At 42.6% G+C, this 14,351-nt stretch overlaps 2 protein-coding genes across 5 annotated transcripts in view; both read right to left on the reverse strand.

Annotated features, from left to right (window-relative positions):
- Positions 1-1,882, reverse strand: part of RnrL (Ribonucleoside diphosphate reductase large subunit) — a 40,681-nt gene extending 38,799 nt beyond the window's left edge. Inside the window, exons 1-3 of one of the 2 annotated variants that reach the window (XM_075688196.1) lie at positions 1,747-1,882; positions 1,419-1,507; positions 136-313 (exon numbers count right to left, since the gene is read on the reverse strand). In XM_075688196.1, coding sequence (XP_075544311.1) covers positions 136-313; positions 1,419-1,507; positions 1,747-1,768 — 289 coding nt within the window. In that variant the 5' untranslated portion in view covers positions 1,769-1,882. Of the gene's footprint in view, positions 1-135; positions 314-1,418; positions 1,508-1,594; positions 1,685-1,746 lie in introns of those variants that run through there. The other variant, XM_075688197.1, reaches the window with a different exon arrangement.
- A 7,727-nt stretch (positions 1,883-9,609) lies between these two features.
- Positions 9,610-14,351, reverse strand: part of LOC142578699 (uncharacterized) — a 145,238-nt gene continuing 140,496 nt past the window's right edge. For all 3 annotated transcript variants that reach the window (XM_075688193.1, XM_075688195.1, XM_075688194.1), the window contains one exon: positions 9,610-11,269. In XM_075688193.1, coding sequence (XP_075544308.1) covers positions 10,806-11,269 — 464 coding nt within the window. In that variant the 3' untranslated portion in view covers positions 9,610-10,805. The remainder of the gene's footprint in view (positions 11,270-14,351) is intronic.

A 14,351-nucleotide genomic window follows, 5' to 3' on the forward strand; every position in this document is an offset into this window, starting at 1 on the left:
TGATAGTAGACATTTACTGTATGGGACAATTTGGCCAATTAACAACCAACCACTTTGGTTCTGTGCCACTAGACTGCAAACTACTTTTCATGGGCTATGCAATGCCTGAAAACAATTTGCAATAAATTTTCCTACCACTAAACACTTTCTTGGTCTCCTTGTGCAGGTTGGAAACTGCAATTCGAGCAGCCAAAATGGCATAGTCGGGGTGCTTTGTGGTCATGGTGGCCGCTGTTTCAGCTGCCAGGTTATCCAGTTCAACCGTGGTAACACCGGGATACAATCCATTAATAACCTTCTGAGCAACAGAGCACTGTAAGGAAAAGAAGAAACTTATATAGAAATGTCTTTTTAAAAATTTAGCAATTGCACAAATTCTGAAAGGCCAGTGTACAAGAAGTGGGGTGATAAGCAATCCTGTAAGAAACTTAAACGAATTTCGCGAAAGACACGATGGCATTCAACTGGGGTACATGGTTCATAATTTGAAATCAACCGCTAAACTTCAGAAAAGGACCCGTATCTCATCTCCCTTCTGTCCCTTTACCTGCAGTTCAGCTGTTAAACTCGACTCAAACCCGCAAAAATTAGAGGGTTCAGATGCTCCAAGACGATGGATTGGAGAATGTGCGGGGGGACGAAAATGAGTATTGAATTCCAGATCCAGCGGATCACTGAATAGCCTTAATCGATGCCATCAAGGTTTGGAAAAAATCCGGGTGATGCCGTAACTGGCTATGTTATTAGCGTTGTTCCTATCCATTTAATGGCCACTTGGAATTGGTATCTGCTAATAAGCTATTTGCAAATGCGTACTGACGAAGAATTATCAAAAGCTACTTAAGAAAGTAATAGGCCACAGCAAAAAAAAAAAAAAAATAAAAATAAAAAAGAAAGAAGGAAGTAGCCCCAGGAGATCTGGTTCTGTTTGAGCCAGTTACTGTAACCAATTATAAGAAGAAAAGCCAGTCATTTTGCATGTCTGTTTTTAATTTCAAGGTCACATTTCCTCAAACGTTACGGTTACGCTTGTCGGGAAACATCAACTCAACTCTTTTCTCCCATATTCGTCTTTTTTTTTTTTCGATCAGTTATTAGAGTTGGAAAGCGCGGAGACAGAGTGGTGGTCACACAATGAACCCGACAATAAGTAATTAAAAAAACAAGCTACAACCGCCAAAGCACCTTGAAAAATAGTATACAATAGTACACCCCGCCCCTTCCTAATCAGTAATAAGCACGAAGCTACAGGATTCGCGCGCTCGACTCGGGAAGCGCGCTGGCGGCCGTTGCGCCACACAACTTATCACTTCGCCTCAAACAGCAAGCGGAGAATATAATTATGCGAGATGATAAAGCTTTTCTTTAAACGCACACTAATAATATAAAATCAGCAACTTGCGAAAGCTTATACTTACGGGGTCCACGAAGTCCATGTTGAGTCCATAGCAGAGCTTGTGAATCCGTGACGTGATCTTATCGAAGTGAACGGGCTCCTTGCGACTATCTTAAAAGAAAAAAAAAAACAGTAGGAATAAGAATTATGTTTCGTGGTGTAATAGAAGCTGGTGAAATGCGCGATAACGGTCTTCACCTGCGAGCATATTGTGTTCGTTTAAAGCACAGCCCTTAGGTCCGTTTGCAAATCAGGTAAAGAATTAGCTCGCTGCGCCAATTCAGCAGGAACACTCATCGGTGTCCGCAGACTCAAGAATGTAGCTGTCAAGAGGTTGCTCAGGAACTTACCTCTTTTGAGAACAAACATCATTCCCGCCCGTGCTTGTCCGGACACGTACGACGGTACACAACAGAAGGTTTGCGCGCCAGAAACCACAAGCAGCCCCAAGTACTGCGAAAAATGGCGCCAAATGTGCTACCCACGTGAGCACTCTGTCCAATCGCAACACGACAGTCCAGCTGTTCGGGCTTTTTTTAAGGTTGAACCTTTTAGTCGCACCAACGTTGATTGCCATTAAGTCACTATATCCGTATTTTGTTTCTGAAACACTCGGAAAATGAGTAAGTTGTCGCAGTCAGCTTTTTTTTTTTTTAGACATTTAAAACATAGGACTGTTCCTGTTTCGGTTTTCAGCTCACGCTGGTCATCTTTTCAAACCACGTACGACCTTATTCAGTAGGTCGTGTTTCAAACAGCGCTCGTGTTTGTCCTTATCTTGCTATCTCTTCGTTCTTTTTACTTTTCTTTCCGCACTTCAGTGCTTCGCGCTCTTTCATCTACATTGCTGTGATTATGCACTTTGAGTTGCGTACTGCGTTACATTGGTCATTGCAACCCTTACGACCGTCCGCGTAGCGCCCGTGTAAGCATATGGTCACATGCCGTGAAGCATACCCTAGCAAAAAACTGATAGGATAACCTGATAAAAATTCTATCAGTTTTTTTTTTTTATTGCATTATGAAACGATACAACTGATACACTGGTAAAATTTCGTTTAATTCTATTCTGGACGTATCTGTGCTATTCTGCTTGTACAAGTCTACTAGCTAGTGTATTCTTTTTATTAGTGTAAATGTGTATTCGTATTAGTTTGCCAGATCTATAGTCTATTAGTATCTATGACTGTTGTATAGGTGTAATGTGCTTCAAGGAGAAACACGCTTCCTCTATTGGCCAAAAATGAGTCAGAAATAATGCATATTATCACAAAAGGCCATACATATAAATCAAGTATGAAGCCCAGTTAGCAGGATTTGCAAAGGAAACATTTTTGGAACAAACCTAAACAACAAATGTACACCGTACAACAGATTAAAAAGAATAAGCATGTGATCACATTTAAAAGAAAAGATGTTTACATTGGTTCACGACAAAGTTTAGCCTCTTTAAACAGGAGGTTATTGGCAATCAAGCTGCCGAATTGGTTCACACATACACCACGAAGATTATCAGACTTCACAATCTGGAAAGCTAGTGAATGGAAGTGGTGGGTTCTTCATTATTCATTGCCATACCTTCATGGCTGTTTGCCGGATAAGTATGTCAGACATTTCAGTTTGCTAGTGGAGGGTATCTATATATACTTATACTGGACACCGTCACTTCAGATGACATAATGAGATCATCCGATCTTCTCTCAGAGTTTGTTGTGAGAACACAGTATTTGTACGGATTGGGTGCAATGACATACAATGTACACCTAATTCTGCATCTTCCTAAAAGTGTGGCTAAACTAGGACCTCTTTGGTCGCATTATTCATTTGTATATGAAGGCAGAAATGGACTTCTTGTGAAACTGGTCAGCGGAGCTAATGGTGTTCCTTTACAAATATTGGAATGGTATGTACTTGCTTGAAAGTTACGGGCAGCTAAAGCTAGTTTAAATCTTTCACCAGAAGCAGTCAGTTTTCTTGGTGTACAGGAGAGGAGAGCTGGTCAGCAGACAGTTTTGTTAGACTCTGGAAAGCTGTGCCTGAACTTGGATGAAAGTGAAAAACAGGCTGTAGTCCAAAATGTCACTGAATATTACCAAATGGTCATCAACCAACAAACATTCCACTCTCTCCAGTACACTCAGACTACAGAGACTAACAACATTGAATTTGTCAGCTTCTCAGGTGCATTTTTTTCTCATTTGTAGAACTCTTACTGGAGCAATATCATGTGTAATTCTGCAATTTCAGAAACTATTTCCTGTTGAAATTCTCCATGCAAAGCACCTTTCAGTCTGCGTCAGAAGACAGGAGCGACTAGTTTATGTAACACCCAGCGAAGTTATACGCATTCGTGTGTTTATGGAAATAGACCACAATATTTTTGCATCGACAATACCAAACCTTTATGAAAGAGACTAATTCCCGTGCTCAAGACATGGCAATGATGAACAGTATGTCTTCAGCCATGGTACATGAGTGTCTGGTAATAACAGCTTATAGCATTAAAGAATAGCAGTTGGTAACAGTGCACCACGCTTTACGGCATTCTGTAAGAATCAGCTTCTTTATGTTTGAATATATTAAACAAGCCAGAGCCATCAAAATTCTACAGCTTTTATTTTTTCTTGCGATAGCTTCTTGTTTTCCTAATGAACCAGCTAGCCCAATTTGCCACTCTTCATTAGTGTACTCTTGTTGAGCAAGTACTTGGGGAATTGCATGGTCTGCATGTTGGCAGTAGTGATGCAGCTGCTGATGAACAGTCGCGGAAGGCAAAACATGACAATATTTTACAAGACTTATGCATGGTTTCGGGTCGGTGTCCTTACATGTAGCAAAGAACCCTACTTAACCAAGTGACTGCCTTGAGTGGGTGATCACAGGGAACAGTGATTCACTAGCAGATGGTGAAGAGGTAAAGCTTCTCAGTCTGTATGCAGAGGCATGGAAAGCAGCTGAATGTTAAGTGAGCAGTTGTGCTACTTGATACAAAAGCATCACTTTTACACGATGCATCTGTCTTCCTCACATTGTTATTTTCTCCTTTGACTCAATGTAGCTGGTGCAAGTTTATCCATTAACTGTGGCATCATGACCAAGACTCTATCTTTTTTCTGAATGAAACAAGCAAACTCTAAAATTTAATTTTAACAGTGTATTACAGTTTGAATCAAAGACTCCAAACACTATATATGAAGCCCGTTGCTGATAGTCTTCTTTGCTGTCGTGTGCTGAAGGCTACACAGGTTAAACTGCTCTTACACATTTCAACGTGTGGTGGTTGAAATAGCACCCAGTGAAGAATTGTGTCTTCTGATTTTGCAGTATGTCTGCTTGATGTTTGGCTGTTTTTGTTCATGAATATGTGGTTTTAAAAATTGCAAATCCATGTTCTTACTTGGATAAGTTCTCAGATCTGTACTCACTTTTGCTTAAATAATATTGCTGTATTGTCATGTTCTGATGTGTTGCTGTAGATCTTGTACCAATAGCAATGCTCGTCCTGTTTCCTTGCTTCCTGTCAGTGTGCCATGCCACTTTCTTCTTTTTGCACAAGCTCACTTGTGTCCTGTCACATATCACAACACTTTTGGGACGAATGAAAAAGGGCATAGTCTGGAGAAAATAGCTTCATATGAAGTTGGAATATGGTAAAAACATGTGCCAATTAGACATGGCATTTTATGCAGCATCTGTGAGCACAAATGGACATGGTGATGTTGGTACTTCAGTCTGTGTTTTTCCTCTTATGTGTTTGTCTAAATGTGGCTAAAGTTGCTAGCTTATTGTTTAGATAATGGAGTATAAAATACACCCTAATCATGTTGGTAGTCATGCCGCTTGTGTCTCGTCCTTGTTCCTTTGTGGATGCATGCATTAGCGCTGTTATCATTTTCAAATCTAGTATGCACCAACTGGCCCAGATAGAAGCTTTAATGAAATCACTTTGGTAGTGTCTAATTTATGGCATTCACAAACTCTGCCGTACATGTTAGAGCTGCAGTAAGTATCCACAGTCTTGAAAGTGCTTTGTTTTACCTTTGTAAATAACCTTTATTGCAACAGTAATCCTGTTTTGGATGTGCATTAAATGTTGCACATTCGTCTCGCAAAATTTGTAGATGCAATTTTGTATTAAAAGAACTAGAGCACACCTGCTACAAAAATGGACTGATACTTTTCTCATGCAACTTCTCCAATGTAGTTTCTAAGTAACGCTGCTGTGCTTTGAAGATGTGTGCTGTAATTTACGTTGAAACATGTTTAGGATAATATATCTGCGTACAAGCTGTAGAAAGTTTTGATAATTGCACAGTTTACACAGTTCATTTTAATTTGATACTCTAATATCCCAATTGTGTTTGTTAACCTGTTCACGTGGCAGGCAATGCGTTTGGGGTTGTATATTCAGTTCATTTTAGAAACATCTCATCAGGCATGTGGGCACAGATGTGTGTGCTATTTCTAACATGCTTTATCAGTGCCTCAATTAGATTTCTGTATGTTGTATGATGATCTCTATCAGGGTTTAAAAGACTGATACATCATGCTTTTTGGTCTTGTAGGCAGCACAGTGAGATCTATCTGCTGCCTACCAGTCTGGTAAAGAGTTCTATGGGTCAGGTAGGAATATATCAGACTCATAGAAGGACCTGTACTACATATACATATTCCTAACAGACTTGAAGAAATTTCTATCAGTCTTTTTTGCTAGAGATATTTGCTGCGCACCGGTTCAAACATACTTGAAAAGGGGGCAGTGCAAAAAAGATACGAAAGGAGACAAGACGACAAAGACGAGCGCAGAGGATTTTCTTTTGAAATGTCAGCCAATTGCAGTAGCGAATGAAAGATAACGGAAAGCATGGAAAAATTGTGAAAGCGCTCCCAATTCCTAGACGTTAAAATAGTATGGACTCCAGGACAGGAGTCCCTCCATGGAAATCAGTGTGTGCATGTTGTAGCCCGAGCTCAAGCCTCCTGGGCGCAACAAGAAAGGGATACGGCCGCATCTATGGAGCCCGTACCTTTATAACACCATACTACAATACCACAGGTTGAACAGGTGACAATACCCACCTCCACACAAGACCCTCTCACGCGAACACACCGTAGTGTGACAACAATTACAAACCAACACATACCCCCATTCAAGCAGACTACACGCAATAACCCTACGCTACACTCATACTAATGTCCCTTTTGTAATGACTACGCCTCCCTATATCACACCACATGGCTGTGCCCCAATGTGAAGGCGGCCCCGCAAATACCCAACACCACACCCGTGCAGTGGGAGGCCGTGCCGACTAGTTCGAACCCTCATAACCAGCAGGAAGTGGTACGGCAGGCCCGAAAGACAGCAAGAGCCGCAGGAGCCCTGGACTAAGGGTGCCTCCCAACACAAGCAGAAAGACACCTGCTTGTCCTTTCTTTTATTTTTCAATAAATGTCTTTCTTCCTCTTCCTCCCTGTTTGTCATATAGAATAAAGTGGTTCGTGTCGGTTGATCCCGACACATGGAGGAATGAGACCATCAAAAGCGATGGCCAATAATAAACTATGAATAAATGCTATGATAGTTGCTGCCAGCGGAGGCATCAGTGCTCTTACACTTACCACTTCTTGTAGCAGCATGCCACTGTACTAGAGTTTGGCAGTTTGCTCAGTTTGCTGGAAGTTTGATCATGGCCGCTAGCATAAGTTTTTTGACCTTTTAAACTATCCTATCACACATCAAGGTCCTGTCCACTGCTTTGCGTCAGTGACAAAAGCGATGCGAGGGCCGATCCCAGCGTTTCTGAAAATTCTGAACACGGTTGAATAAATTACCATACGTTATTTCTTCCCGGGGTTGCAGAACGTCCACCCTAATATTTCTTCAACCTCCTCAGCTAGTCCATATCAGTAATTAACAGCATGTAAAACAAGGGAGATCACGAAAACAGACCAAGTGCTCCGTATCTCTCTCTTCGCATTGTTTCGTGCGGCCGTATAATAATCCAAGTAGCCTGAATCACAGAACTCTTACAGATGACAACTAAATCACCAGGTGATGGCGTGCCATTAGCAGGCCATGAAGCCACAGCGCTTAAAATCATGTAATCAGAATGGCAACGGTTAACAAGCATGTTGGCATCGTTATTATCTGTTTGTGTAGCGGCATTATATGTATATATGTTTGACCAGGCTTAAACCCAGTGCTAATTAATTAAGAAGGGCCTGACCTTGGCAAACCAGACAGCCAAATTCTTGACTGCCTACTTCACCACAGCGCAGTACACTGTTTACAGAAACACCAGTCAAAGACCATATGTCCAAATGCTTAATACCTCTGGCAAGTGTTCAGTGTGATTGCATGGCTGTCCTTGCAGCAGACGACTCGTAGTTGATGGTCCTGGCACATTTATACATGTGTGTGTAGTGTGTATATATATCTACAGCAGCCACTTATTATATAGACAAGTCTCCACGATGGCGACAGAAGACAGACTGTCGAGTCACCCTTCAGACTTTGCTTACAGGGTTTGAGACAGTTGCCAACCACTGTTATGCAAACATTTTATTTTTTAAAAATGTAAAAAAGAGACTTGCATGTGCAAAAGAGTTGGCACTCTGGCCATGTTCCAAACGACCATATCCAGGCCAACCTTGCACCATAAAGTCGTTCCTGAAAGAACAGTCCCAATGTGTGATCCCAGCTGATGATAAAGATTGTGGCTTTTCTGCTTTATCAGTCGATACCTTTAAGTGGCGCAACAATTTCCAACATCTTTCATGTTCTAAATTGTTCTGAATGACCTAGACATATCACTTCGGAAAGTTAAAATCTGAAGCAAGTAGGCTTTTCAGCAATTTCTTTCGTTGGAATGACATGCCAAGCTGACTGAAAACAGGTAACTGTGTTGTGTTTAGTGCAAGAACACTCAAGAACACAACGTGCAGTTTCAGGGGCTTTATGATGAGCACTACTCTGGCACCATCTCGCAACCACTGTCGCCGCACTACACTTTCCTCTGCCATACCCTCCTCCGCTTTCCGCTTCATGGTGGTTCCGCTGCACCCTCCTCTCGCTTTCCTACTAGCACCCCTTTTCTATCACAAGTTCTTATTTTGATCCCAGACTGCGTGCCACGTTCACTTATTTTTCGCTGTGCTCGGTGATGCCTGGGTTCCTAGATTGCTTTAAAGAGCAGCACTTCATATATTTTGTCATGTTCTTTATTTTACTTGCTGATTTCCAATTATAAATAACCAACAGGCCTGAATTTCCACTCGTATGTGCATCTCAAATGCCAATTTCTCCGTTGTTCATTCTGTATGCAGAGAGTGTAGAAGCATTCATCACTTAATGTACTACATGACAAGAAACTTTTCACCTGGTGGTTTTTATACGCTCGCCCTGCAACTTTGACACTAGGCTAAGCAGGTAATATGATAACGCTTTGATTTTACGAGGCTACTTACAGGATAGTGACTAGGCTTTGCAAGTAGCAGCAACAAAGAGTTTGTTCCACTCGCCAATAACCCTACCATATATTTAAAATCATGCTCCTTTCTAGCTCGGGCTACCTGTATGTAGGCAATCCATCCATCCATCCCAGACTCTGGACCCCCTCCTAAAATCCAGTGAACCACCTCAATGCAAGATCATGTGCAAAGTGTCAAAAGTGCCAAAGCCACTTCATGTGACAATTTCTCTTGCAGGACGCTGTTGTAGGGCTTCCATCACATCCTGTTCACAATCTTGGTAGAATCATATGGGAGAGCAAACGTCTTTTCTATTTAAGTTTGTGGCGGCCATCCATATTACCTTTGACTAGCATCTTTGCAATATATGGCCCCAGGACAAATCGCTAACATTAAAATTGATTCCTTTCATATTGGCGTGCAATAACTTTTCCTTAGAAGGGACTGTGAAACTACTAAACAAGCATGCTAACAAGCCTTGAATCAGGATAGCAATTTGGGAAAGTTGGCTGAAGTTCACAACACAGAGGCCGTGCAAAGCACTAATGTGCAGCAAGAAGTTTCTTTCTGCACTTCGGTGCTTTGTGCCACTTTACTTCGAATAAATGTGCTTTCTTACCACAAACAATCTTCATTTTCTTCGGTTAGTTTTAATTTTTCAGTCCAGGCTTCATTTGCTTGTAACAAGGCGTGCACACAACTGCTACAATGTTGAGTGGGTAAAGAGGATTCAGCAGGACAAATGTGGTCTCAAGTTTTATTATTTTGTTGATGTGCTAAACAATGGAACAGTGCATGCTCTCATAAATATAGCTGCACTTAACTAGGGGAAAAAATGGAGCTAGAGGAGGGCAATTTAATATTTATATTCAAAACTTGCAGTTATACACTTAAGCTCTGACCATGTTGCCCAGATTCACTCAATAGATTAAAATAAATGTCAAAGCAACGTTGCAGTAAATAACTTTTGCAAAGCACAGCTCGCAACAGTGCTTTCTTCTTTGAAGTATACGCCAAGCATTCAACACCAGCTATCACAGGCTCAACATACCAGCAACATTATTTCCATGGGAGGAACTAAAACAACACTAAAAATAAGCCACCTAAGTAAATTAAGAGCACAATTACTAACAGATAATGAATGTTGATCTGTGTAGACAATTTTTCACAATGTACACTTTCTTTTAAATCAATATTATTAAACAGAAAAAAAAGCTTTCAACATATCAATGAAACAATTATCACAAGGATATAAAAATATAACACACATATATCCTTATTCTTTAATTAAGAAAGATAAAAATGAACAGAGCTTTGAAAAGAATGTCCCTCCACGAGCACACCAGAAAGCCACTTCGACGTCCAAGATGCACATTTGATAGCCGCCGCTTGCCACACAATGGCAACGAAATGGTCCCACAATGTTTTTCTTCGTGACACGCACAAAAGCAGCAAAAGAAGATTACATATTCAGTGAGCCAGCAGTCACAAAAAGCAAACATCCACACAGTCAACAAACAATCATTAACTAGCACAGTGGGGGGAGAAAACAGACACCAGTTTGACTAGCAGCCCATGGCAATGGCGGTCGTGGATGGAGCTGACAAAAAAGCGAGATGCACAAGCCAGCGGGGGGATTCACAGAGAATGGGGGGGCCCTTGACAGAGACACACGGCGACCTGTAAGTAGTGCCTAAGTACGTCCGCACCTAGCCTGCCCCGTAGTTGACTTCGGCCTTGTTTCCCCATGGTTCGCTGCATCTTCATCCGGGGCCATCTCTTCGCCTGCCGACGAGCGAGGAGACCTGTTTTGCACGGGACGTGAAGTGGTGGTTGTGGCGACATGCAAGCGCGGCACATGCGAGCCCCTGGCTCTAGCCAGTTGCAAAGCAGACGTGCCACATCTTGGAGAAGAAACTCGTGCGGCTGATGTGCCTTGTCAAGACGAGGAATCCACACGAGGAGTGTTTGGGCTTTCAGAATCTTGCTGAAGAAGGTCACCATCCTCTTTGACCCATGTCAGCCGTAGCAGGTCATCCTGAGAGCAGGGTGTGTTTTCAAAGGTCGATAAGGAGTCATCTATGCTGCTGTCACCACTGACATCTGCTGCCGCGAAAGATGCGAAGAGCTGCTGCACGCAGGCATCTTGAGGTGGTGACGTCTCGGACATGCTGCGTCGCATCCTGGGCTGGAATCCTTCGGAGGACCCGCGTGGAAGGGAGTGAGAGCTCTGGTTGCTACGGTGCGGCCCATGTGCTCCACCCAGCAGCCTGCCTCCGCCATTGCTGGCACGTGGAGAGGACTGGTGGTCGGCCGCGTGCCAGGACTGAGACATGGCTGTTGGGTCAGCCACGGAGTACCTCTTGTGAGCAGTGCTACGTGCTCTTGCTTTGTTCCCACCATCTACAATTTTCACGAGGGAGTGAACAAAAAAACAGCAAATATATTGAATAGCCTCTTGAATCTGTTGGTTGAGCAAACAATTTTTACTGCATTTCATGCTACTTTAGCATCGCTAAAAGACCGAACCAGCATATCAAGGTAATAGTTCCAAAATTTTTAAAGCCACTAGTGGTGTCCATAAGTGTGCACTATTGTCACAAGCACAAAGTTATTCCTGTACTATTCACGAATGTTTTTAGGAATTTAAGTTACACCCATACAGCATAAACAACAGTTTCCACAAAAGAATAAATTCAGAACCATTAAAGCCTACAAACACATTCATTTTAGTCACTATGCAGTTTTTCATCCAATAAACCTCCACAAAAAAGGAAGGCAAGAAAGAAACCAATAAAAAAAAATATGTCGGAGCATATTGTACTTTGCTTGTTACGGAAAACAAATTGCAAACAATTTTTTTAGCTTTATTATTTACAGAAAAATATTTATTCTCAATCGTTATCAAGAACAATAGTGAGCATAGTAGAACCTCGTTGATACGTTCCTGTTGATACATTCCCATTACCTAAGTTATCCCGGCACAGTCTGCAGTCGAGAACACCAAAAATGACCCAATAGGGGTACGCTCATTTTTTACTGGTTCATACGTCCCAGAAAACACAATTTTACGGCACGTTCAGTACGTTCAGTACGTCACCAACGTTCAGTACGTCACCAAACTGTGATTGTATGATATGTTTTCCGGCAGCCAGATGCCATGTAAAAAATCGCTGCGGCTTAGTTCGGCTAGGCCCGGTTATGCAAGCGAAAGCTTGCAGGATGGTCCGACGCAGCTTGCTGCTTTTGCCACTGGGATTGCGCAGACAACTTCGGCACAGGTGAACCAGCGTCCTCGCTCCCTCCTTCCATCGAACAACGGCTGACCTGAAGCACTGGCTCAGCTATAGTGAGAAACTGTGAGGCGGCAAGAGAGAGCGGTGCAGTCTCCCTTTCAAGCGATCAGTGAGTCACGTGGTTAGTCACATGGGCAACGAGGCGGTGGTCGGTGCAGCAGCGACGGCGAGTCGCATGGTTTCACTTCAAAGTCAAACTGTCACGCACGGTGAAACTCGCTCGACTAGGCCAGTAAAGCTTTTGCTTTAACAGGAAAATGCGCGAGGCGTGCGCGATCAAGAACAGTATAGCTGCTTGCTGCGGCAGCTTCACCGCAATACTCGCTTGCCCGTCTCACATGAAAACGCCGGCACGCACTCAGTTTCTCATTTCGCTACCAGCAAATCTTCTCCGTGGTCGCTGCACACAGCATTCAAAGCTATCACTGCCAGTCTTATTGCGATAAGCATCTTTGCCCACCTGTTTCACAGTGTGTGGTGCCGTTGGAAGCGTAGCGCACGCTTTTAATAGGGGGTAACCGAGACGCGCCGCAGTTACCTGCTGCAGACTGCGATCGTATATGTTTCCCGGGTGCTAGGTCCCATGTGAACAAGAAAAGGCACTAGGTGCGCGCGATCGAGAACAGTAGTCTCACATGAATTCGATGGCACGCAGTTTCTTATTTCGGTACCAGCAAATCTCCGCCCGGGTCGTTGCATGCCGCATTCATAGCTATCGCCACCAAACTTATTGCGATAAGCATCTTCACCTATCTGTTTTACAGCGCGTGGTGCGTAGTGCCATTGTTAGCATACTGTCGGCGGCATCCGGTAACGCCCACTAGCTTGATTTTGTTTGTTTCCCGTCTTCCTCTTAAACACCACACAATAGGAAAACAACAAAGCGCGTCTCGGGCTGCCAGAGCACCACCAGCTCGACGCGCGTCGGCATCTCGTGCCGCAACGATCCACGCAACACTTCACGTTATGCAGATGTCAACAATAGATAATTCTGTCAAATTTTTTTAGTAACTTCAGATCGTACATTTTCCCGGTTAATACATTCTTTCTCGCGGTTTTTTCCAAAACGCATGAACGGGATTCTACTGTAGTTTTCGGAAGTGCACATCGCTGATATTGCTGCAAATTACAGTAAAACCTAAATAGTATCTGCATTCAATGCACCCTTGTGCATATGCATGCAAAATTCGGCTGAGATTGATGAGTACAAAAGCTTTTGTGCACAAGCAGGCGAAAGCCTAAATATTAAATAAAGAGAAAGACGAAACTAAAAGTTTTTAACCATGCCTTTCACTATTGCTGATGATCAATGAAATTTGGCCATAATGCAGACCAGTCTTGCCAGAAGGAGTGTAAAATCAAAATTCTCCTGATGTATATGTGGCACCCTCAGAATGCTTGCAAGCTTTCTCCTCCAGGCATGGTTTCTTTGCTGCATTGTAGCTGATGACAAGATTTATCTCAGCTGTCTTCTTTCCAGTCTTTTCAATTCTTTTCTGGCCTCTTCGGTTGCTTAGAGCAATCAACTCTAGAGTTTGAAAGATGCCCAACTCCTGTAGAACCTGCTCAAAGCCTTCATGGCCTCTGTTGAACCACAATAAGGCTGTAGAAGTAACTGCCCACCTCCACAACAGTGCATGAAGAAAGTCCTGTTTTGGGGCAGAGCAACTGAATTTTGCTTTCGAGAGACCCAGCTGCATTAGGAACACCGAGAGACAATAGTTGTTCGTCTGTCAGCCTCACATGTAAGAGGCATAGCCTTTGCCTGAGCACAAATTCAATTTAGACTGATGAAGTATTACATCAGAAGTCTACATTAATTACTTTTCCAGTTACTAGAAGAGAAAACAAAAGTCGATCTAATTTTTTAAGCTTCACACTGAAACCTGAACACCAGTGCACAAGTGTGACGTCAGAGTTTTCAAAGTACTATTTCATATTTAGGAAGTTTAGTATTTTGGGCAAATACTACAGTTGTGAGCCTGATCAGTCGAGCATGAATAGAAAAATAAAGCCCCTACAGCTACCATGCCTGGTTTCAAATAATTTTTCAGTCCTCTGGCTGGAGAAGTGCCTTGTCTTTCTTACACATGGAAAAAAAAAATGTTGAAGCACAATTTTAAAACCAAATTCTAAAAATAATTATTCCACCTGCACATCTCCTTAAGGCCCAGGCAACATAAGTGAGC

This window comes from Dermacentor variabilis, chromosome 4, assembly GCF_050947875.1.
Source record: "Dermacentor variabilis isolate Ectoservices chromosome 4, ASM5094787v1, whole genome shotgun sequence".
NCBI lineage: Eukaryota > Metazoa > Arthropoda > Arachnida > Ixodida > Ixodidae > Dermacentor > Dermacentor variabilis.